The sequence below is a fragment of the Ambystoma mexicanum genome, chromosome 4q (genome assembly GCF_040938575.1).
Source record: "Ambystoma mexicanum isolate Mex_15411 chromosome 4q, UKY_AmexF1_1, whole genome shotgun sequence".
NCBI classification, from domain to species: domain Eukaryota; kingdom Metazoa; phylum Chordata; class Amphibia; order Caudata; family Ambystomatidae; genus Ambystoma; species Ambystoma mexicanum.
This window is the reverse complement of record NC_090928.1, coordinates 1246833167-1246858151: the sequence shown is the minus strand read 5'-3', so window position 1 is coordinate 1246858151 and position 24985 is coordinate 1246833167. Positions and strand designations below refer to the sequence as shown.

The window sequence follows — 24985 nt, the reverse complement described above, 5'->3', positions numbered from 1 at the left end:
TGGCCGAAAGCAAGATTTCCATTACGTCATCCGGAAGATCCCAATCCTTGTATCTCAACCTCTCAGAAACCATGCGTGAAGGTTGAGTGTCTTGACCTCTGGATGGAGAACCTGACCTTTCTCTTGCGAGAGAAGATCCTCTCTTTGTGGAAGACATATTGGAGGGCAGATGTACCACGTCCTCCTGGCCCAATCCGGGGCAATTAGGATCATGGTTTTCCTGAACTTCCTCAACCTCCCGATTACCTGAGGAATCACGGGGACTGGGGGAAACGCATACAGCAGTGGAAATTTCCACTCCACTATGAAAGCGTCTCCCAGAGCTCCTCTTTGAGGAAATTAGTTTGAGCAATACTGATCGCACTTCAGGTTGATCGCGGTGGCGGTCAGATCCACTTGGGGGGTTCCCCAAAGGACAAAGATCTCCAGAAGGACTTCCTGAGCTATCTCCCACTCATGAGAGACCGTGCTCTGCCTGCTCAGAGCGTCCGCCGCTGTGTTCTTCTCTCCGGCTAGGTGAATTGCCGATCGAGAGATTCCATCTTGTATTGGCCAGAATCATAGCTGCATTGCCTCTCTGCACAGTGGTAGTGACCCTACTCCTCTTTTGTTGAGATAGTACATGGCCACCGTGTTGTCCGTCATTATCAGGACATTCTTTCCCTGTACAGAGGGCAGAAAGGCCTTCAGAGCTAGTCTGATTGCCCTCAGCTCCAACAGGTTGATGTGTAGTTTGGACTCCGATGGAGACCAACGACCGCTGATTGTCAGATCGTTGGTGTGTGCTCCCCACCCCGTGAGTGAGGCGTCCGTCACTACTGTTATCTCTGGCCATGGTTGCCAAAAAGACTCTCCCTTGAGAATGTTGTCGTTGCAAACCAACCATAGAAGATCTTGAGCAACTGCGCTCGGGACTTGCAGAAGATCCAACATATTCCCTGAGAATTGGGACCACTGAGTTCTGAGTGCCCATTGAAGGGATCTTATTCTCAACCTGGCCTCTGGTACTAGGAAAATGCAAGATGCCATGAGGCCGAGCAACCTAAGAAAATCAAAGGCCGGTAGACGTTAGGCATTCTGGATCTTCGTTACCATCTGCTGGATGTGGAGAGCTCTCACTTCGGGAGGCGAGGCTATTCCCGAGGAAGTGTCCAAGACTGCTCCGATAAACTGGAGTTTTTGGGATGGTATCATGTGGGACTTCTTGAAATTGAGGGAGAAGCCCAATTTGTGGAGGAAGTGGCAGGTGATCGAAAGATGTTCCTGAGCTTGTTCTGGAGAACTTGCTCAGATCAACCAGTCGTCCAGGTAGGGATATATGTGAATACCCTCTAACCTGAGACTTTCTGCCACAACCGCCAACAGTTTGGTGAAAACCCTCGGGGCGGAGGTCAACCCGAATGGCAGAACTCGAAACTGATAATGAGAATTGCCAATCGCAAACCTCGGGTACTCTGTGCTTTGGATGGATTGACACATGAAAGTAAGCATCCTGAAGGTCCAATGATACCAACCAATCTTGGAGTTGGAGAGCCTGAAGGATCTGAGAAAGTCACCATCATGAACTTGTCCTTCCTGAGGAACTTGTTCAAGTTTCTCAAGTCCAAGATGGGTCTCAGTCCTCTGTCCTTTTTTGGGATGGGAAAATATGGTGAGTACCAACCTCTGTTCCTCTCCGCTAGAGGTACCGGTTCTATGGCACCTTTCTCTAGCAGGGTTAAAATTTCCTGCAACAGGAGCGGATCCAGAATTTTGGCGGAGTTGGCACCCGGTGGATGATTCTGAGGCCTTTTTAGAACGTAGAGACAGTAACCTTGGGCTGTTTCCAGTGCCCAAGCATCTGAGGTAATACCCTGCCATTCCTTCAGATGTTGAGATCCTGCCTCCCACTGGTGTTTTGTGTAACAAGGCCTCAGAGGGATTTGGAGGCAGCTGCAGGAGTGGCTGAGGGTACAGATGCCGCTCCGGAGGCTGATTTTGCACCTCTTCCTCGTGCTCCACGAGGGAAGTTTCTTTTGCCCCCTTGAGAAGCCTGTCCTCTTCCTCTACCAAAAGAGGAGTAGTATCGAAAAGAATGACCCCTCCAGTAAGATGAGCCGGAATAGGGTTTTAGAGGCTGGCGCAAAGAGGCGCTAAGTGATTTAGCTGCCGCTTTCGAGGTCTGAAGTTTTTCTAGGCTTTCATCAGCCTTTCTGCCAAAGAGCCTCGAGCCATCAAAGGGCATGTTGAGGAGTCTAGCTTGCACGTCTGGTGCAAACCCCGACTTCCTCAACCACGCAAATCTGCGTAGCACAACGCTTGCAGCCATGGATCTGCTGATACTATCAGCAGTATCCAGTCCAGACTGGAGACATTCCCCCCATTGCCTCCTTCCAGTCTTTGACTATATTCAGGAAGCCTTCCCTTTCCTCACCTTCCGGAATATGATCAGCCGACGTTGAAATACAGTCCCACAGGGTATGGGTAAACCTGGCTAGGGTACAGGTGACATTTGCAGACTTAAGTGCCATACTGCCTGACGTGAAAACTTTACGTGCCCAGGCATCAATTTTGTTGTCCTCTCTATCTGGAGGGATAGTTGGATAAGCAGTTTGTTTTGAAGTAGATGCTGCCTGAATGACTAAACTCTCTGGAGTCGGATGTTTATTCAAATATTCAGGATCCGTTCCAGCTGGTCTATATTTTCTTGGAAAAGTGCTATCTGCAGCAGCAATAGTCTCTGGTGTCTCCCAGATTTTCTCCACAGTCCTTTGAAGGGCCCTGTGAAAAGGGAGAACAGGATCTTTCTGAGATCCCTTGACTATTATATCTGTCATGCCATCTTGTTCAAAAATGGGTGAAGCATTACCCCAACCCATATATTCAACTACCCTGGTCATAAGACCCCTGTACCCAGCATCCGCATGCTCTGCAGGATCAGGTTTGGCGAACTCTAATTCTGGGGATGTGTCAACTCCACTGGCAGAATGTAGAGTATCACTCAGGTCTCTCATTCTAGATTCCTGGTCAATAAGTTCCTCAGGAACTTGCCTTGTACCATAAGTAACTCCCAAAGGAGTAACCTTGTCTTCTTCTGAAGCAGACTTCATAAATTGCTGACATAGATTAGAAAAGGTCTGACCTGGGAAAAGGAGTGAATCTCCTTTCTTCCTCTTCCATCTGCTTCGAAGGAATTGGCAAATCCTTCGAAGTTGTCGAATGGGTCTTCGAAGTCTTCGAAGACGACTTGTGTTTCTTGTATGGCACTGGAGAAGCGCTCGACTCTCGAAGAGTCTTCGACGGTTTTACATCGACTCGAGTTTTTTTGGATTCCTCGACGCTACCGGTCTTTGCCATGGTAGCCTTGGACTTCCCTTTGTCGTCCAATGGAGCGACTTTCGGGGTATGGCTTTTTCGAGGGGTCGAGGCCGCATTCTCAAAAACCTCCATCTTTTTGCGGAATTCTTCCCACTTACTGGGAGAATCCGATTTTGTCGGACAACGAATTTCTTCGGTCGACTCTGAAGAAGAAGATGGAGATCTATGTCTCCTCTTCATTTTTTTTCGATGATGACGAAGAGTGTCTGGATCTACTCCTAGATCGAGATCTCAGTGCCTATGGCGATCCGATTCCTTAGAATCAGTCGCTTTCTAGTGTTTTTTTGACGTAGCCGCCTTTGAGGCCTCCCTCCCCACCAACAGTTTACCTCTCCTCTCACGAAGAGCTTACTCGGTCATAGATTGGCAGGACCCGCAGTCGTCGGTTCCGTGACTGGAACCCAGACACCAGAGACAAATCCGGTGGGGATCGGTGATCGTCATCTTAGACCCACAATCTGCACACTTCTTGAACCCAGTCCTGGGTGTCGAAGGCATTGAAGATGACATTTTCTTCACAGAAAATAGAAGCGTGCCGTTCTCGATAGCGAAGCGATCGGAAAAACTGAACTGAAGCAACGGGCGCGGCTCAAGCTATTTATACCATTGGTGACGTCGACACGGTACGGAGCCCGTCGAGGGACAATCAACGCCACATCCTCGAGCACAGCGCCCTCTGCAGAGAATTTTTTTTTTCCGAAGCAACGAAGCTGGAGATAACAATTTATCACAAGATGAGGAATACGTGGGAGGACACAATCCATTCTAAAAATAAATTAAAAAAAAAACATTTTTAAAAAGTCTGTGCTGGCTGCCAGGTCTGACACCGTCTGTGCGGAAAACGGGACTGAGGTGAGGCGCCGGAGGGCAGGCCTCAGCAGGGCATTCCCATGCCCAAGGCCAGGACCCCATAGCAAATTTAAAGGGGAAGCTCAATGTTTTGCTGCCAAAGTTTCTGGTACCATCCAAGTTTGGGGGAGGCCCACAAGGCTGGAGGAAAGGGGACGGGACGTAGGAGTAAGAACCCTAACTACATGTCACTGTAAGGTGACGTGTGCAATTGTAACAATAAAAGAATTACAAAAGAGACCGTCTCAGGCGTACTGATAATCTTAGGGACTAGTCAGTTTTCCATAAGAATGAGCAAAGCAGGCAAGGGAAGTAAAGCAGAAGGCTTCACTTCTCCTCAAAAAGTCAGGTCAGGGTTAAAACCAAAGCAAAAAGAAAGGGCACCCCATTGAAGTCTATGGGTGGAAAGCAGCAAAAAGAAAAATTTTCCTAAAAAGAAACTAGAATATAGTGATATTAAAAACATTGTTTACAATGGCTGCAAAGTCAACGATTACCAACCCATTTCCAGTGTGTGCTACAACACCATGAGATCAAAAGGTAAGGGAGAGACCTAGTCTACAGATTAGTGCATGTGAGCTCTACATACCTCCTTTATATTTTCAAACAGGCTTGTGATGATTATCTTAATGAAGAATGTCATTGCTTCCCACTGCAGAAAGGACTGAGCAGAGGTGCTGCTTAAACCAACTTCCATTGAAGCTGTGGAAGCAAAATAAAAATACAAGCATTAACATAGTGAAACCTTACATTTTGCTGAAATACAAACCAACAACCCAGTGGACAAGTCACCACACCCCAAATGGTTCTCCATTCCATTATGCATTGCAGCTGTTAAAACATATCCTTCGCATAATCTACTGGATCAAGCATTTTCATGTTCAATTTGCATTCCTTAACCTGAGAGCACACACAATACTCCCACATACGACACTAAATGTGGTAGATTACAAGCACTGTACCTGGTACCGCAAGTCATCCAACCTCTACTTGAACACAATGCTCAGTGAACATGCCTTTGTTGAATGGTCACCAAGGCACTTTTTCGTTGACGAATCATCAGTAAAGATGAGCCCCACCTTCCATTGATGCATTAGTAGTGTCTTTTCGATAGAGTATCATTTACATTTTGATGCATTTACCACTGTTAACCCACCCTTGTTTGCCACGTCATCTTGTGTTACTGGGAAGTCAGGCCCGGGTGAGTTAATTGTCAATGCTCTGGCAGTAAAAACCAAGGCATACATCCGCAAAGTCTCCCCCCTCACTCCCAGAGGACGCCGGTGCCACCCAAGAAAAAAAGTTAGTCTAAACGCATTTAGACAATCACATATCATGGAAATGTGAAAGATATCTTCCCATGCAATACCTAACAGCCTTCCTTGGTTTTCTCTTTATTATCCATGTGTGTGTGTTTAGATTCAAACACTGAACCAACCACATTTTGCTTTACAAAAGCATTTTCTATATCTTGATTAAACTATAACATACTTGATCATCCTCTACATCAAAGTGTTTAACATTCTAATTGATGCCGTCACGCACCTATCAACACCTGCTGTCCTTTGCGGTGGGTGCACCCCATGCCTTACCAGGATGTTGGTGATGATTCTCTTCAGTGGAACTGGAAGATCCACTGTCCCCAGTGGTTTCTGGCAGCATCTGCCACGCAGTAGGGCACTGCAATCTTGCTCATGCACGGGAGACCTCAGTCCTGTGCCGGTGCATGGGCAGTGCAAAGCCTCTAGCTGTTGAAGGGAACGAGCGCAATAGCCTGACTTCTCAACCGGTTATCTTTATTAGCGAAGTGAGCGCCGAAAAGAGGGCACTTCAATGTCCAATTCCAGGAGTTCCTCGTTGCCTGTAGTTTACTTTCTTGCTCAAGTCCTCCTTTGGCCTTCCCCCTTTCTGTTTGCCTCCTGCCGTCTCCTTTTCTTTCCTTCCTGCTCCTAGCCCTTCTGGCCTTGCCTTCCATTCTTGCTTCCTCTCCTGCCTTGCATTTGGTTTCTCACCTGTGTTCAGCCTCTCGTTGGACAGAACATCTCAATCAGTACTCTGGATCAGTGTTTGCATTGTCCTTTCCCACGTTAAACCCTGGGGAGCTGCTCTATGGAAACTGAACCAGAACGCTACCTCGTACCAACTCAGTGGTGGTAGCTCTGTGCCGAATCCATGCACCAGCCATCTTCCACCAAGACTTCACCTCGTTGACACTTTAGATGAGTTAGGCTCTTCGCCACAACCGGGACCTCAGATATGTGGCATCAGTGCTCAGCACACCTTGACAGTTACCCATGATGCATGGATTTGCAGAGGAATGCATTTATGCATAAATGGGTTATCTTAAATATGTTTAGCTACGAAAAGCTGTGCCGCTTGTCTGCATTTATGAAGTTTACTACCATATGGACTGAAATCATTGTGTTGAAACATTTTCTCTACATATACCTCAATTTATTAATTACACAAATTGTAAATGACCATTTTTCTATCATTAATAATTGCCTCCAAAAACAGGTTTTTTCTATACTTTTTCTTATAGGTCCCTGTCAACATTTTCAGCATAAGCCCTATGGACAGATTGAGAACTTCTGGTCCACAGTGGAGCAAGCCTGCAGAAGAGCAGGAGTTGAGAGATACAAATGGTCCCTGAAAGAATGATTACTCGGCACATACCGAAGAATAAGCAAAATACGCCAAGTAGTGAAACTTATGACATAACATGCATGCTGGCCAAAAGGGCCATAGCCATTACATGGAAGTCTCCCAAGGGCCCGCACTTTGAGAAATGGTACAGAGAACTAGAACATTGGACAAGGGCCGAAACAAAGGTATGGGGAGAGGGAAGAGAGCGGGAGAAGTTAGCCCAACATACGAAGGCTGGAAAGCACCAATTCAGCCGTCAGACGACAAACCCCCCTGAACTACCCTCTGACCAACAAGACGATGTTGAACTACACTTACACCTAAACATCCACCGACAGCATCAACTGAACTATAGAACCTGGCATTCCTCCACCAGTCTGATAGCTGGAAAACTTAATGTTGTTGCAAGAAGACTAGTTGTTTAATTAACTTGTTTTTTGGTTGAGTTTGTATTTTCCCTCTTCCCCTTCACCTTATAGACAAAATTTGCTAATTGATTACTGTGCAAATGTAAATAAAGAAAATGTCAATAAAATACTTTAAAAATAAATGGACAGATTGAGAGGACACCCTATATGGTGTATAGGTAAAAACACTAATGTACAGCCAATCTATCTGGATAGCGTGACCCAGCAGCAAGGCTTAGAAAGGAACAAGTACGCTGAAAGCTGAATATCTGCTTACTCGTGAATTTGACAACAATTATGACGAAGTGTTAAGCGCAGCTCAAGCAAAAATCGTTCCAATCAAATTCCCAAAGGATAACTACTTAATTGAACCTAAAACCTATGATGAACCAACCCTGTCAGAGCTCATCTCTAATACATCACACTATCCAAGCTCATCAAATACACCCGAGACTCCAGTAAATGAAAATATAGTGCCCGAAAAAAAATACGCCCGATAGTGCAGAAATTGGCAAAAAACCGATACGAACGAATATCATCCCATCCATAGACAGCACTAAACAAACCGATGAAGAACAATTCGATGAAAAAGAACTAAAAAAAATCTGCGACGAGCGGCTAAATGAAACACAAGATCCTTTAAACATGAGCTCAAGACAAGGCCAATCTGAGGAACTAACTATACCACCTCAAGCATCAACTGGGGACCGACACCAAGAACTGTCTACAGTTCCTCAACGGCAGACGCACAATAAAGAACCACACACACATAGCATGAATGCTGCCTCAAATCATCAGACCATTAGAGAATACACGCAAGCTTCCGACGAGGAAAAGAAAAGCCAAGAGACTCCAAGTGCCGCAATAAAAGGACAACAAGTATACAAAGTCACTGATCAACAAGCGCTTCAAACAAACGAATACACAGGACAGCCCAATTCATTAACAGCCGATGCACAGATCATTAACACAGATCATACAGACCCAACCGCCATTGGAATTGGACCGCATGAACCTTTTAACGGAAGTGAGCCTCACAAACCTCTCAAACCGCAATTAGAAGAACAACGGATTTCCACAACATCACGCAACTCACAAATTGTAACTCAACAAGCAAAAAAAGAGAAAGCAAGACTAGCTAAGCTTGCATGGCTGCAAACTCACAACTCAAGCAAATATCCACAAGCGTCTGAAAATATCAACAAACAAACTATAACCAAGGCTAAAAGATTATCAATGGACATAACAGAAATCGAATCTATCATGTTAAATCTTGACAAACGAAAAGAAATATTCGGCACAACACCAGAAACTCATAGTTCACAGATGACCTCAACGCCTTGTTTTTTACAAGAATTTGGAAATAGAACAATTAAAAAAGAACACGAGAAGATCCAACCAGGAAACCATAAGTTTCCCAAACAATTTAACTATGATACAGATGAATCTTTTTACACGCCTGACATCTTCAACAAAAATGAGCAGTCAAAACACGCAGTATATGCTTCAGAAACCAAACCTTCAAACCCACCACCTGAGCATAACGAACAGGATGAAAACCCCAACCCCAGGATTCCAACCACGATGCTCGACCTGCAAAATACTTTGATTGCAGTGCTCTCGCAAACAATGATACCTTTCATTAAGATCCAAGAATCAATGAAGGATAATATCAAGGATCAAGCAACTCTGTTAGCCATGATTCACTCAAAGCAGATCTACATTGAGAATTTCATCAATACAATAGAAGTTCGACTGAACTCCGAAGCAGAGCAATCAAATCGCTGGCAACAACGACTAGCAGAAATGGCTAGAAGCGATCGACAAGAAAAAACAAACTTAAACTTTGAACTACTTACCCTTCTCAAAGCACAGCGAGAACAACAACAAAACCAACCGATGGATATAAGAAATAATCAAACATTAGTTCCACAAACAAATGAAAACCTTGTACAAAGTACAAAAGCACAACTACAAACGCCGGGCGTAAACACCATTCAACAGAGAACCGCGGCTGTCTCAACTCTACATCCAGAGGTACAAGGCGACGGCCATCTAAAAGAGAATAAAATAGAACAATACAAGATCTTCTCGAAAGAAAAAGCAACCAATGCTGCAAAATCAACACACCCTAAGGCTATCAAAAAACGACAAACAGGCTCTAGAGCGTTCCTCAGAGCAATAAGACCCACTGAACTTATTTCACAACCAAAAACAGTGGACTTGCTAGAAAAAACCAATTCAAGAACTGCTGAGAAGAAATCAGCGGGTCCGATCAATGTCACTGCTAAGCAGTTACAGAACGGAATACCACTTTTAGGCCCTCAATTCATATCAGACTCCGCTTCGCAAGAGGATGACCTACTAAACTGGACAACTCACGAAGACCAAGAACCGAAAGATACGCCACCAGATATACAATCTGAAACATCCCCAAGTTACATAATAATTGATGAATATAACAGTACCCGAGACCTGCAGACAAGACTGCCATATGAAGACATCTCAGGAAAATTCAATCACATCATCTGTTAGCGATGGCTCTTTATCAGCGGAATACTATGATCAAGTCATGGATAATTCTCTCACTCTACATACAACATTCACATCGGACTGCATTTTGCCTACGTTTATAAACTGCAACAAAGTCAAATCTATGAAATCCATATTGAAAATCGAATCAACAGAAAAGAACCCCTTATACTGAACAGAACAAACACTCTCCGCCTGCTTGGAGCAATACCACAACTGCAACACATAACAGCTGAGATCGACTTAATCACCTTTAAAGATCATAAGCACCTAGACAAAATTGTCGCCGAAATCTCGAATCAGGATGATCAAGAACTGATTGCTTCACAAGGCGCTCAACTTCTCAAACTTGGGTTCAAGTGCTGGGCCACCACAACAACAAGGAAACTCCCGGCGAGAAACCAAAGGCCCGTTCGCACAAATGACCACCACGCCAACAATGAAAAAACGATCAGAGACAAAAGAGCAGAACAATCGAACAGTCAGGATCGCCCCTTTAAAAGGATATACGATCTAGAGCTTTCAACTACAGAAACCATTTCTTCAAGAAGCACAGTTTACTCATACTCCTAACAATTAAACAACACAAATTTCACATGGTCACTTTGTTCATGGAACACAAGAGGGAATATTCACTTATACACTCAGCCATCAAATGATCTTGAGAACTTTCAAATCATATGTCTACAAGAGACCTGGATCACCGACACACCAGCATGCGACGGCTTCCTTGCTTTCCTAAATCCTGCAATAAAAAAAAAAACAGGGAAGACCAGCATCAGGTCTTCTGACCCTAATCAAAATAAATCCCTATTGGAGGGTACTGACCACCGAAAACAAACCCTTGGATTCAGATGACCATAATAACAATAAAGACCCACCAAGACCAAAAAGAAAATGATGAAACAAAAATCGCCATATTGAATCTCTACTGGAATCCTGCAGCCATCACAACTAATGAATTCATCGACGCTGTATTTATCACAGTCGACAACCTAGCTGACACTTACAGAAACTTGGAATTAATACTCTGCGGAGACCTAAACATCAACCTCATTACACTAAACGGTACTCCACGACGACCCGAACACCTATCGGCTAAAGCGTCAAAATGGATGAAAGAAATCCAGATCCGAGATCTCAGCCTCCTAAATCATGCAAAAAACAATTTAACGCCCTGTATGCCAACATGGAGGAGAGCCTCCTCTGCAGCAATTATCGACTATCTTTCTCTCACAAACCCTGCAAGATTCGGTCGACATTGCTCAAACCATAGTTTGCGACAACAGTGATCACAATAAGCTAACAGTTCAGTCACCTTACCGGACATCAAAAGCCATCTCTAGGACAACCTTTACTTGAACTGGACGGTACATCATCAAGACTTTGCATTCCACAAACAACACTACCATTGCTTCCAAAGAAATTATCAACTTCCAAAAAACCGGACCTGGAAAAACTGAATTATGAATGGATTATGCTCCCGTTCCAGCAAACAGTTGAAAATCGCTCAAAAAAAATTCATCTGCATAGTTACGACGAGGAAATAGCAGCAAAAAAAAAAGGAGCTGGCGAAACAGATAAGACCGCTCAAGAAAAATAGACAACCTGGAAACATCATTCAGATTGCCAAACTAAAACAAACCTACAATAACTGGAAAAAATCTCAAAAGGCAATATTACTACAAACAGATGCAGAAACAATGATGAAAACATACCGGACGAATAATACCAAAGATCTCTGGAATCTTCTGAACGAAAACCATCAAAAACAACAAAAGCTAACAGCCAAAGTACCAAAGGAGACATGGGTCAGTTATTTTTCAACTATGTACGCAGCTCTTCCTGACTCACCTGAACAAGAGGAACGTAAAATTAACACAAAATGGTCAGTACCCATTTCATATGAAGATCTTCTATTCATGATCAATCGACTTAACACCTCAAGAGCGCCGGGCCCTGATGGACTTTCGAATGCCATGCTCAAACAAGACCCCTCGGCATGGGCAAGTTTTCTGCACAAGATAATTGATATTATAAACTTACACAACCAAATTCCTACTACCTGGAAAACGGCAACAATAGTCCCCCTACACAAGCAAGGCTCGCGTGATAACCCACAAAATTTCCGCCCCATTGCCTTACTCGACCCTTTAGGGAAACTCTTTGCATCAGTCCTACTAAAACAACTCACTGCCTGGGCCAACTCGGCCGGTAGATTCTCAACACGGCAAACTGGATTCACTCCCAATCTTGGAACGAACATCAATCTCCTTCTCCATCTCATTAAACATGAAGCGATTAACACCAAGACCATGATATACGCCGTGTTCATCGACTTAAAGATGGCCTTTGACGCAATACCTCGTCAAAAATTATGGGCGAAGCTTAAGGCATGGAACTGTCCTCCGAACATTCTTGAGCCCATTAAACTACTATACTCAGACACTTCAATAAAAGTCAGGCTCACAAAACAAGGAATGACCACTGAAGCAATATCAACATTTAACGGACTAAAGCAAGGATGTCCTTTAGCAGCGACTCTTTACAACCTCTATACATCAGATATTGAACAACATCTGGAAAACAATAAAGCAAACCCCCCAAAAATCAATTCAACCCCTGTATCCATAATGGCATATGCAGACGACATTGTCTTAATGGACAAAACCCCATATGGCCTGCAACTTTCACTCACAGCTCTGAGCAACTACATGACCCAAAATGATCTAACAATCAATATCACTAAAACAAAATCTATGCAATTGACGAAATTTCAAAATAAAGCTAAACAACCCACCTTCAATATCAATGGAAACAAGTTGGAAAACGTGACAACATTCAAGTATCTTGGTATCACGATTAACCAATCAAATACAGAAGCAGAATGGTTGGACAAAATTGAACAGAAGGCGCAAGCATTAGCACGCCAAGGCTGCATCCTACACAGAAAATTCGGAAAATTTTCATTTAAACCGATAATTACGTACTACAGGCAAAAATACATTCCAATAATAACTTATGGCACTGAAACAATGCTGAACGCACAAGAAGTAAACTGGATGAAATTGGAGTCTATATTCTGGCGTAAGATTCTATCTCTACCGAAATCGTACCCCATGCCACGAATAAGGTACGAACTTGCAAATCAATCTATCGGCTCCATAGTACGATGGAAACGTCTGGACATCTATCGTAAACTCCTGTCCGACGACAAGACACCGGCAATCAACATTCTCAAAACTAAAACGGCGACCCTAAATACCACAGTTCTATCAAAATGGAAAAAATCTATCACCAAGGAAATGGAACAAGAAGAAATATCTCAAGAACTTTTAACGAAACGTCCCCAACATGCCAAAGTCAAACTCCTACAAAATGACTGGATCAAAACCATTGAACAGAAAAACTCCTATAAGCGGACACTATACTGTAACAAGGACAACAGAAAACTAAATAAACCACAACCATACCTGCGATTATTTCCCGATCCAGTGATTAGATCAATATTTCTGAGAATCAGATTGAATATCCTGCCGACAAACTACTATTTAGCCATAACAAACCGGATCCCCAAAGCAAGGAACTACTGTCGGTTTTGCGAAATTGAAACCATATCGGAGACCATATTCCACCTAGTCATGGAGTGTCCGGCGCTGGCAGCTCAACGCATGCAATTTGGTTCCCATTTCGATATGGCTTCACAAGAATTGGACAAAGATGAAAGATGGAATACTATCCTCAGCGGAACAAACAACAAATACATATTCACAGTTGTCCTTTTTCTGACTAATATTCTGGATCTCAAGCAAAGAAAATTGTAAAGCCCTTCTTACATTTTCTTTGCTATTGTATAAGATTCACAATGATGCAAAAGTTTATCACTAAACTAAGACACAAAAAAAAAAAAAAAAAAAAAAAAAAAAAAAAGAAGAACAAGTTACTTATCTGTAACTGTTCTCCAGCATGGGTCTGGCATGGATTCACGTCGTTGGAATGAATATTCCAACGCCGTCAGGCTGGGAATCCTCGGTAAAGAAAAAAACCAGTATCAGTTTCGTTTCTGATTTGTCTTTCGTAGTAATAACCAATCACTGGTCTCTGCGTCATACTGACCACAGCCAATGACTGCCCTCTACCTAAGCACCGCCTCTGGCAGCCATCTTCAGATTTGGAAGCACGTGAAGTGGCAGTATGACCAAGTGAAGAGCCGCAGAGGGGTAGGCGGGAGGGTTCGCATGTGAATCCATGCCAGACCCATGCTGGAGAACAACAGTTACAGGTAAGTAACTTGTTCCTTCTCCAGCATGGGGTCTGGCATGGATTCACATGCTCATGAATAAAGAATACATAGCAGTACACACATGCACAACCACGGGAGGTGGCAAAGGCTCAACATTAAGCATTACATCAAACTCAACATTAAGCATCTTACCTCCTCACCAGGGTCACCTCAGGCGAACAGGTTGCGCAGCACTGCTTGGCCGACCCTGGACTCCTCCCTGGAATCCCGATCGACGCAGTAGAATTTCGTGAAGGTGTGCGTCGACCTCCACGTAGCAGCCCTACATATGTCCAGCAGGGGCACACCAGAAAGGAACGCCGTGGTAGCTGCGATTGCTCTGGTGGAATGGGCTCTCGGACGGCCAGGCAGCGGTCGGTTTGCCAACCGATGACAGTACATGATACAGCCGGAGAGCCATCTGGAAATGGAAGCCTTCGAGAGAGCCTTCCCCTGATTGACAGGTCCAAAGTTCACAAAGAGTTGCGACGTCTTCCGAAAACACTTCGTGCGGTCCACGTAGAACTTCAGCGCTCTAGCCACATCCAGCGAGTGCAAAGTCCTCTCAGCCGGCGACGGGAAGAACACAGGCAACACCAAGGGTTTGTTGAGATGGAAGTCAGACGGTACCTTGGGCATGAAGGAGGGGTGCGTCCTGAGCACTACCCTCGTGTCGTGAAAAGTCAAGTACGGGGCCTTGCAGGAAAGGGCCTGGATCTCTCCCACCCGTCGTGCAGAGGTGATGGCCACAAGAAACGCTGTTTTCCACGACAGAAACTTCAACGGGGCCGAGTGCAGAGGCTCGAACGGAGGTCCCATGAGCTTGGTCAGCACCACGTTGAGCTCCCACGCCGGGGCCGGAGCCTTCACCGGCGGGAACGATCTGAACAGTCCCTTCATGAACTCTTTCACCAGACGATGAGACCACAAGGACGTCCGTGGTTCTGGTGTATCGGGAGATCGCAGCAAGATGAATCTTGATGGACGCGTGTGCCAGTCCCGCTTTGGCCAGCGTCAGCAGGTACGGCAATACCTGGGGAGCCGTAATCCGTAGAGGGTTAATCTTCTGTGCGTGGCACCAGACAGAGAACCTCTTCCATTTGTGTCCGTAGCATTTAAGAGTCGAGGACGCCCTGGCCTTTGCAAGAACCTCTCTGCAGTCGGCCGGTATGTCGTATCCTCCAAACTCTAGCGCTGCAGGAGCCAGGCCTGCAAGCTCAGCGATTTCGGGTCGTGGTGGAGGATGGCGCCTCCTTCCCTGGAGAGTAGATCCGCGTCCACCGGCAGCTTGATTGGCAGGGACGCTGACAAGTCCAGAAGGTCCTGGAACCATATCTGCCTCAGCCACGCAGGTGCGACGAGGATCATCCTGCACCGGGACCTCTTGAGCTGGTTGACGAGCCGGATTAGCAGTGGCAAAGGAGGGAACGCGTAGAGGAACAGGCCCTCCCAGGGGAACGAGAAAGCATCGCCCATGCTCCTCGCCTGGGGAAACCTGCTGGCGAATCTCCGGCACTTGGAGTTCGTCGCCGTCGCGAACAGGTCGATCTGGGGTGTGCCCCACCGTCGGAAGAGGCGATCCACTAGATCCTGCCATAGTTCCCAATCGTGGCACGAGCGCAGCTCCCTGCTGAGTGAGTCGGCGATGGTGTTTTTTATCCCTGCCAGATGAAACGGCACCAGAAACATCCTTTGGGCGACGGCCCAATGCCACAGGTCCTGCGCCTCCTTGGACAGTGCTGGGGACCTGGTTCCGCCCTGTTTCCTGATGTAAAACATGGTGGTGGTGTTGTCGGTGAAGATCCTCACCACCTTGCCCTTGAGGGACGGAAGGAAGGACCTGAGGGCCCAGAACACTGCACGGAGCTCCAGGACGTTGATATGGAGGGACTTCTCCGTCGGGAGCCAAAGGCCTCTCGCGTGCAGATTTTCGGTGTGCGCTCCCCACCCTTCCAGGGAGGCATCCGTGGTCACCGTCTCCTGGTGGTCTGGCAGTCCATGCCCGCCGTCAGATGCGCGCGGGTGCCCCACCACCGGACCGCTCGGCGGAAACTCTCGTAGAGTGTGATCCTATCCTCGAAGCCGCCCGTCGTTTGGATCCAGCGCGCGTCCAGGAACTCCTGCAACGGGCGCATCCGGAGCCTGCACATGGGAATGAGGTAGATGCAAGAAGACATCATTCCGAGGAGGGACTTGATGGACCTCACCTTGGCCGCGTCGGAAACCAACATCCGCTGTACCTTGCCCAGGATGGACCTGGTCCTTTCCTCCGACGGGGAGGCCAGAAGGGACAGTGTCGAGCTTCGCTCCCAGAAACAGTGCGTTTTACGCAGGTACCAGGTGGGACTTGGCGTAGTTCACGGAGAATCCCAGGTCCGTGAGAAGTTGGACGGTCCTTGCCGTGTGCTCCACGGCGAGCTCCCTCGTCTTGGCTCGGATGAGCCAGTCGTCCAGGTAGGGGTAGATGTGGATCCCCTCGCGGCGCAGCTGCGCCGCCACCGGTGCAAGGCACTTGGTGAATACCCTGGGTGCCGACCGCAGTCCGAAGGGGAGGGCTTTGAACTGGTAGTGACGCCCTTGGACCACAAACCTGAGGAATTTTCGGTGCCCCTTTAGGATGGGAATATGGAAGTAGGCATCCTCCAAATCCAACGACGACAGGAAGTCTCCTTCCTCCAGCTGACCCAGGACGTGCTGGAGGGTGACCATCCGGAACTTCTGCGCCTTGATGAACTTGTTCAGACGTCGTAGGTCTAGGATGGGGCGCCATCCTCCCATCTTCTTCACGAGGAAGTATCTCGAGTAAACTCCGGAGCCCCGAAGCCTCTTTGGGACGAGTTCGATGGCGCCCTTTACCTCCAGGAGAAGCTGAGGGACGTGAAGCTCTTTCCTGGCCACGGGGGGGGCGCGCGGGCACCTTCTTTGAAACTCGAGCGCGTGGCCCCGGGCTAAGGCGTCCAGCACCCAACGGTCGGTGGAGATGGACTCCCACACGCTGACGAAGCTCGCCAGCCGGCCTCCCACCGGGGTGCTTCGGTGGGGGCACGACCCCACGGCCGGTTCAATCCTGTTTCGACGAGGCTTTGCCGCCTTGACCTCCTTGGCGACGACGGCGGGGTCCGCCAGACTTGCCTCGTCCTCTGTAGGCCTCCTGAGACGACGAGCGGGCCGCTTGACGGTAGGTGGAGAAACCGCCGCCTGAACCTTTGGAGGCGCCCTTGCCTCCGCTGCTCCGAAAGGGCGTCCGTCGTTGCTGCAGAACCCCAAGGGCCCGGGCCGTCTCAGTGTCCGCTTTAATGGCCTGAAGGGAATCGTCCACTGTTTTCCCAAACAGGTTGTTCCCATCGAACGGCATGTCCAGGACTCTGGTCTGTACGTCTTGACGGAAGTCCGTAGCCTTGAGCCATCCACGCCGCCTAAGGCACACGCCGTTGCCCAACTGGCGAAACCCAGTGTCGGCGATGTCCGTCGCAATAGTGATGGCGTGGTCCGACGCCACCTCACCTTCCTGTAGGATCTCCAGGGCATCCGACCTCTTGTCGTCCGGTAGGAAGTCCAGCAGGGGAGCCAGTTTGTACCATAGCTCCCTGTCGTAGCGGGCCACGATAGCCAAGGCGTTGGCCGCTTTAATCGTCGTTGCTGCAGACGAGATGACCCTGTGTCCCATAGCGTCCAATTTCTTTCCCTCGCCGTCCGATGGGGAAGTCGATGTGGAGGCCGCACCCCCCCCCCCGCTTTCTTCCTGGCCGCCGCAGAGACGACAGAGTCCGGGGTAGGCTGCGCCCGGAGGAACAGGGGGGGCGCGTCCGGGACCCGGTACTTCTTCTCGTACCGGTCTCTTCTAGCTGGCGTCGTGGAAGGGTTCTTGAGGAGGGCGAGGCCCTCATCCCAAATGTCGTCCAGTAGAGGCACCGCGAGGACCGTCTTTCTCTTGGCCTCGCGCCGTTGATAAAGGAATCCTTCCTTTTTCTTCTCCTCAGGGCAGAGTTGGAAAAGCTCGGATGCCCTGGCGATCATGGAGTGGAACGATCCAATCTCGTCGGGCGGAGAAGCCCTGGTGGGAGGTGACGACGGTAGATCCTCGTCGTATACCTCGTCGTCCGTACCCGTCGCTGCTGTGTCAGTCCCCGTATCATCCCCTCGGGTGGACGGGGAGGAGGGCTGGACGGGGCGCGACGGCTGAAAAGGAGGTGGAGGGTGAATCCTTCTTTTCTTGGGCGGGGGAACACCAGAAGGTCCCGGTTCAGGATCCCCCGACGGGAGAGGTTCCTCCGTCGGCAACGGTAGTCTCGTCCTTATCTCTGAGCATAAGGACTGTATAGCCAACAAAATGGCCGCCGAGTTGTCTTGCGGCGCTGGCAGAGGGGAATCCGACGGGCGATCAGGGGCCCCGTCGGCACCCTCGACACGATGTCGTCGTCACCTGCGTCGGGATCCATCCCGACGGGCCGGTCTTCTTCCACGCCAAGGCCGTGGCTTAAGACCTCGATCAGCTCTTCCTCCGAGGTTGAAGCCGAATCTACGACGACGCCCTGCCCCCCCTTTTTCTTCCCCGCCGGGCATTTCACGGGGGTCCTATCGATGGGCACAAAAGAGGACTCCCTCCCAGGTGGCAGGGAGACTCAGCCCCGAGGTCGCCACCACTGGTGTAGCCTCCACAGGCTGAGCCAGGGCCGCCGCGACAATTTCGATAGAGGGCTTGGCCGGATGGATTAAGGCCTTCGCCACCTTAGGTGCGCTCACCGCCTTATCCTTGAGGGGGGGGGGGACACTGCCTCGCTCCCCCTCCGATGGGGCCTTCGAGCTCGACCGGGGCCTCTCCAGGAGCTTCGCCGGGTGCTCGCCCTTCCTCTTACCCGACCCAGAGCGTTGGCTCGTAGCTGAAGGTGCCGGGGAGGGTGCGCCCTGCCTGGCGCCCGTAGAGCCCGACCGTTCGGCGCTCCCGGTGCCAGCGGACTCGCGTGCTTGGCCTTGTGTTGGACCCCCGTCGCCGGGGCGTCCTCAAAGGTCTTAGAAGACCGCTCGGATTTCTTCCTCTTCTTCTCGCCTGACGGGCTCTTCCCTTCCAGCCAGTTGGCGAGACGTTGATGGCGGTCCTTCATGGTCCGCTCCGACATATTGCCGCAAAATGCAGTCCTTCTCCACGTGCGTCTTGTCCTCATGTAAGCAGTAGAGACAAAAGGTGTGTTCGTCCTCCTTAAAAACGTTCTGCAGCTGGCATCCAGGGCAGACCCTGAACAGCGCCCGGGCGTCGAGCTTCCCTTCTCCTGGGCCATGTCCGGGCCTGAGAAGCTTCTGGAGTCCTCCAAAAGCGTAGCTCGACGAAATCTTCACCCTTGGGGGGCGCAGACGAATCCGACACGGGTCCCCGTTGATCGGATGGAGAGTCGGTGGAGCTTGAGGCTCTTTTGACCGAAAAAAACCAAAGTTTTTGAGAAAAAACGTGAAAAAATAGCACGAACGCTCGAGAGCAATAGCACGAGGATCCCAACACATGAACGTGCGGTAAGAATCTGAAGATGGCTGCCAGAGGCGGTGCTTAGGTAGAGGGCAGTCATTGGCTGTGGTCAGTATGACGCAGAGACCAGTGATTGGTTATTACTACGAAAGACAGATCAGAAACGAAACTGATACTGGTTTTTTTCTTTACCGAGGATTCCCAGCCTGACGACGGGGAATATTCATGAGCATGTGAATCCATACCAGACCCCATGCTGGAGAACCTCTTCCACTTGTGACCGTAGCATTTGAGAGTCGAGGACGCCCTGGCCTTTGCAAGAACCTCTCTGCAGTCGGCCGGTATATCGTACCCTCCAAACTCTAGCGCTGCAGGAGCCAAGCCTGCAGGTTCAGCGACGCCGGGTCGTGGTGGAAGATGGCGCCTCCTTCTCTGGAGAGAAGATCCGCGTCCGCCGACAGCTTGGTGGGAGGGGACGTCGACAAGTCCAGAAGGTCCGGGAACCAGATCTGCCTCGGCCACGCCGGTGCGACGAGGATCATCCTGCACCGGGATCTCTTAAGCTGGTTGATGAGTCGAAGCAGCAACGGCAACGGAGGGAACGCATACAGGTATAGGCCGTCCCAGGGGAACGAGAACGCATCGCCCATGCTTCTCGGCTGGGGAAACCTGCTGGCGAACCTCTGGCACTTCGAGCTCGTTGCTGTTGCGAACAGGTCGATTTGGGGTTTGCCCCATTGTCGGAAGAGTTGATCAACCTGATCCTGGCGCAGTTCCCACTCGTGACACGCGTGCAGCTCCCCGCTGAGCGAGTCTGCAATGGTGTTTCTTTCTCCTGCCAGTTGGAAGGGAACCAGGAACATAGCCTGGGCGACCACCCAGTGCCACAGATCCTGTGCCTCCTTGGATAGGGCTGGGGATCTGGTGCCTCCCTGCTTCCTTATGTAAAACATCGTCGTGGTGTTGTCCGTGAAGACCCGCACCACCTTGCCCTTGAGCGACGGGAGGAACGACGAGTTCCAGGATGTTGATGTGCAGGAGCTTCTCCTCCGGGAGCCAGAGGCCTCTTGCGTGGAGATCTCCGGTGTGGGCGCCCCAACCTTCCAGGGAGGCGTCCGTCGTCACCGTCCCCTGGTATGCCGGCGTCAGAAAGTCCTTGCCCGCCGTGAGGTGCGCTCGAACGCCCCACCACTGAAACGCCCGCCAGAACACCTCGTTGAGGGGGACCGGTCTTCGAAGGTGCCTGTCGCCTGCATCCAACAGGCGTCAAGAAATTCTTGAAGAGGGCGCATCCGTAGTCTGCAGAGGCGCACCAGGTAGATGCAAGAGGACATCATCCCCAGGAGGGACTTGATGGACCTCACCCTGGCCACGTCCGTGTCTAGCAGGCGCTGCACTTTGCCCAGAATGGTCTTGGTCCGTTCTTCCGACGGTGCCGCCAGGCGCCTCACTGGATCGAGCTTCGCTCCCAGAAACAGGGCTACCTGCGATGGCACCAGGTGGGACTTTGGGTAATTTATGGCGAATCCCAGGTCTGATAGTAGCTGGACGGTCCTCACAGTGTGTTCGACGGCGAGTTCCCTCGTCCTTAAGCGGATGAGCCAGTCGTCCAGGTAGGGGTAGACCTGAATCCCCTGCAGGCGCAGCCGTGCCGCCACAGGGGCTAGGCACTTGGTAAAGACCCTGGGGGCCGACTTCAATCCGAACGGCAGTGCTCTGAATTGGTAGTGGCGTCCCTAAACGACGAACCTGAGGAACTTTCGGTGACTTTTGAGGATGGGAACGTGGAAGTATGCATCCTCCAGGTCCAACGACGATCGAAAGTTGCCTTCCTCCAGCTGTCCCAGCATGTGCTGGAGGGTGACCATCCTGAACTTTTGTGACCTGATGTATTTGTTCAAACGACGAAGGTCCAGGATGGGGCGCCAACCGCCAGTCTCCTTCCTGACGAGGAAGTACCTTGAGTACACCCCGGAGCCCTGGAGCCTCTTCGGGACGAGCTCAATGGCACCTTTCCTGAGCATCGCCCGTACTTCCAACAGCAGTTGCGGGACGTGATTTTCCTTCCTGGCCACAGGTGGAACGTGAGGGCACATCTTCAGGAATTCGATAGTGTGTCCTCTTGCCAGGGTATCCAGCACCCACCGGTCGGTGGAGATGGACCTCCATACGCCGACGAAATTCGTCAGCCAGCCTCCCACCGGGGTGCTTCGGTGGGGGCCCGAGGCCACGGCCGGTTCAGTCCTGCTTGGAGGTGGTGGCCTTGCCGCCCTGGCCACCTTGCCGATGGCAGCGAGGCGCTCCCTGCTTGCCGCGACCCCTGTAGGCCTCCTGAGATGAGGAGCGTGCCACCTGGCGGTAGGACGACGAGCCACCGCTGGATCCCTTGGAGGCCCCCTGTCTGCCTCCGGAGTTCCGAAAGGGCCGTCGTTGCTGAAGGGCTCCTAGGGCGCGGGCCGTCTCCGTGTCAGTCTTTATGGCTTGGAGGGATTCGTCCACCGCCTTCACCAACAAGTTGCTGCCGTCAAACGGCATGTCCAACACCCTGGTCTGGACATCCTGACGGAAGTCGGTCGCCCGCAGCCAACCCCGTCGTCGTAGGCAAACTCCGTTGCCCAGCTGGCGGAACCCGGTATCGGCAATAACGGTTGCCACCGTTATGGCGTGGTCCGACGCCACCTCGCCTTCTTGATGTATTTCCAGGGCCTCGGACTTCTTGTCGTCCGGTAGGAAGTCCAATATGGGGGCCAGCTTAAACCAGAGCTCCCTGTCGTAACGGGCCACGATCGCCAGGGCGTTGGCCGCTTTGATCGTCGCCGCCGACGAAATGACCCGTCGCCCCATGGCGTCCAACTTCCTACCCTCGCTGTCCGGAGGGGAATTCGACGTTGAGGCTCCTGACCCCGCCGCTTTCTTCTTCGCCGCTGCCGCCAAGACGACCCAGTCTGGCGTTGGCTGGGCCCTGAGGCACAGGGGAGCGGTCTCGGGGACCCAGAACTTCTTCTCGTACTGGTCCAGTTTGGCTGGTGCCGTGGAGGGGTTCTTGAGTACCGACAGGCCCTCCTCCCAGATGTCATCGATTAGAGGTACCGCGGTGACAGTCTTCCTCTTGGCCTCCCGGCGCTGATAGAGGAAACCTTCCTTTTTCTGCTCCTCCGGGCAGAGCCGGAACAATTCGGACGCCCTGGCGATCATGGCGTGGAATGAGCCAATCTCGTCGGGCGGAGAGGCCCGTGCGACGAGAGACCCGTTCCGTCGTCGTCGCCGTCAGAAACCGTCGTCGTGCCCACCGAACCGTCATCTCCCGACTCGTGGGAGGATGAGGAGGGAACTGTAGGCCTTACGGGGGCGAGTGGAGGAGAGGGTTGGGTCCTCCGTCGTTTGTTCTGAGGACTTCCCGACGGGCCAGGTTGCGGGTCCTCCGGCCTGGGCCGTGGTAATCTCGTCCTTATCTCAGAGCATAAGGACTGGATCGCAGACAAAATGGCCACCAAGCTATCCTGAGGCCTAGGTTCCGGCTGCGCCAGAAGGGAAGGCTGCTCTTCCTCGCCATCGTCGTCTTTCTCGGTTATCTCCCGAGGATCTTCCTTACGGGATCAAACCTTCTCGAATTGGACTTCGAGATTCCTCACGGCCTCAGTCAGTTCCTCCTCCGAGGCTGACTCCGAGCTCGAGGAGGCTACCGTGCCCCCCCCCCTCGCTTCTTCCATCATGGTGGCCATGACGATGGGCTGAAAAGAGGATTCCCTCCTTGGCGGCAGGGAAACTCTAGTCCTGGAGGCAGTCTCCGCTGGCGGGGTCTCCGTCGGCTTGGCCAGAGTCGCCGCGATCGCCTCGATAGAGGCCTTTGCCTGCTGGGTAGGGGCCTTCACCACCTTAGGTGTGTCCCGGGCCTTCTCCTTAGGGGGAGGGGCGACGCCTCGCTCCCCCTCTCCCGAGATTGGACGGGGCTTCTCCCGAAGCTTACCCGGGGTCTCGGACTTCCTCTTCCCCGAACCGGAGCGCTGGCTCGTGGTTGACGGTGCCGGGGAAGGTGCGCCCTGCCTGGCGACCGAAGAGCCCGACCTTTCGGCGCTCCCGGAGCCAGCGGACTCGCGGCGCTTGGCCTGGTGTTGGGCCCCCGTCGCCGGGGCGCCCGCACAGGACTTAGAAGCCCGCTCGGACCCTTTCTTCTTCTCACCCGTTGAGCCCTTCTCCAACCAGCTGGCGAGACGGGATCGACAGTCCCTCATGGTCCGCTCCGACAAGTTCTTGCAGAACTGGAAGTCCTTCTCTACATGAGTCTTGTCCCCATGAAGACAGTAGAGGCATCGCGAATGTTCGTCCTCTTTAAACACATTCTGCAGCCCGCATCCAGGGAAGCTGCGAAACAGCTTGGGTCCGGGTGACAAACTCGCGTCCTGGGCCATCTGGAAGTAGGCCGCAAATCTTCTGGAATCCTCCAAAAGGTTGATTCGACAAACTCTTCACCCTTGAGGGGCGTAGGAAAATCCCGCAACAGGTACCCGTTAACGGGAGTAGAAAAGGTGGAGCTTCAGGCTCGATTAACCGAAGAAATGTGAAAATTCACCTGAAAAAGCGCGAAAACGCAGCAAAAGCTCGAGAGCTAAGCACGAGGACTCCCAACACTTGAACGTGCAGTAAAAATCTGAAGATGGCTGCCAGAGGTGGGGTTTAGGGAGATGGCAGTCATTGGCTGTGGTCAGTATGACGCAGAGATCAGTGATTGGTTACTACTACGAAAGACAGATCAGAAACGAAACAAATACTGATTTTTCTTTACCGAGGATTCCCAGCCTGACGACGGGGATGTGAATCCATGCCAGACCCTATGCTGGAGAATTTGGGACTAGCAAAGCCAATGGTGACTTTACATGCCCTGGGAGACAGTAGTCAGTCGCAGGGTATGGAGTCTATGCGGGGGGGTCACTATGACACCCCTGTGTTACTGCACGGAGGGTGCTGTGTAACACACATCAGAAAAACACATGAGACCCTATGGAGTAAAGGACCCCATAGCCCATAAAACATATTACCAGTCAAAGGAATACCATTAATCATGTCCAAGAGTGGGAGGGGAAAAAAAAGTCTCACTCTTGGCAGGACAAAAAAACAAACTCCAGAAATCCAGCAAAGCTGCTGGGGGACTCACTAGGTTAGGAAATTCAGCCTAAAGAGAGAATTCTCCCTAACACAGGATGTGACCGATGTGCCCGAAACTCCCTGTGCTTAGCCTCCTAGGAGACCGCAATGCACTCTGGCGTGATTGGCTGACTGACTATCCGGCAAGGACGTCAACCTTGCTGGGTGACTGGCAGCTAGGCTGGAATTAATGGGATGAAACTGGATACATAGGTGAGTCTCTTGGCTTGGAAGGCAGAGTCGACCACTTGAACGAAACAACCGAAGACGAGCTGGAAGAGGACGGCTGCTGCAACTCCTGCACTGTTGGTT

The 24985-nt window shown here is 50.5% G+C and overlaps 1 protein-coding gene across 5 annotated transcripts in view; it reads right to left on the bottom strand.

The window, feature by feature from the left end:
* The window catches only part of LOC138468321 (exportin-5-like), a 2334215-nt gene that overhangs the window by 1642021 nt on the left and 667209 nt on the right, over positions 1-24985 (bottom strand). For all 5 annotated transcript variants that reach the window (XM_069608827.1, XM_069608826.1, XM_069608825.1 and 2 more), the window contains exon 14: positions 4796-4908. In XM_069608827.1, coding sequence (XP_069464928.1) covers positions 4796-4908 — 113 coding nt within the window. The remainder of the gene's footprint in view (positions 1-4795; positions 4909-24985) is intronic.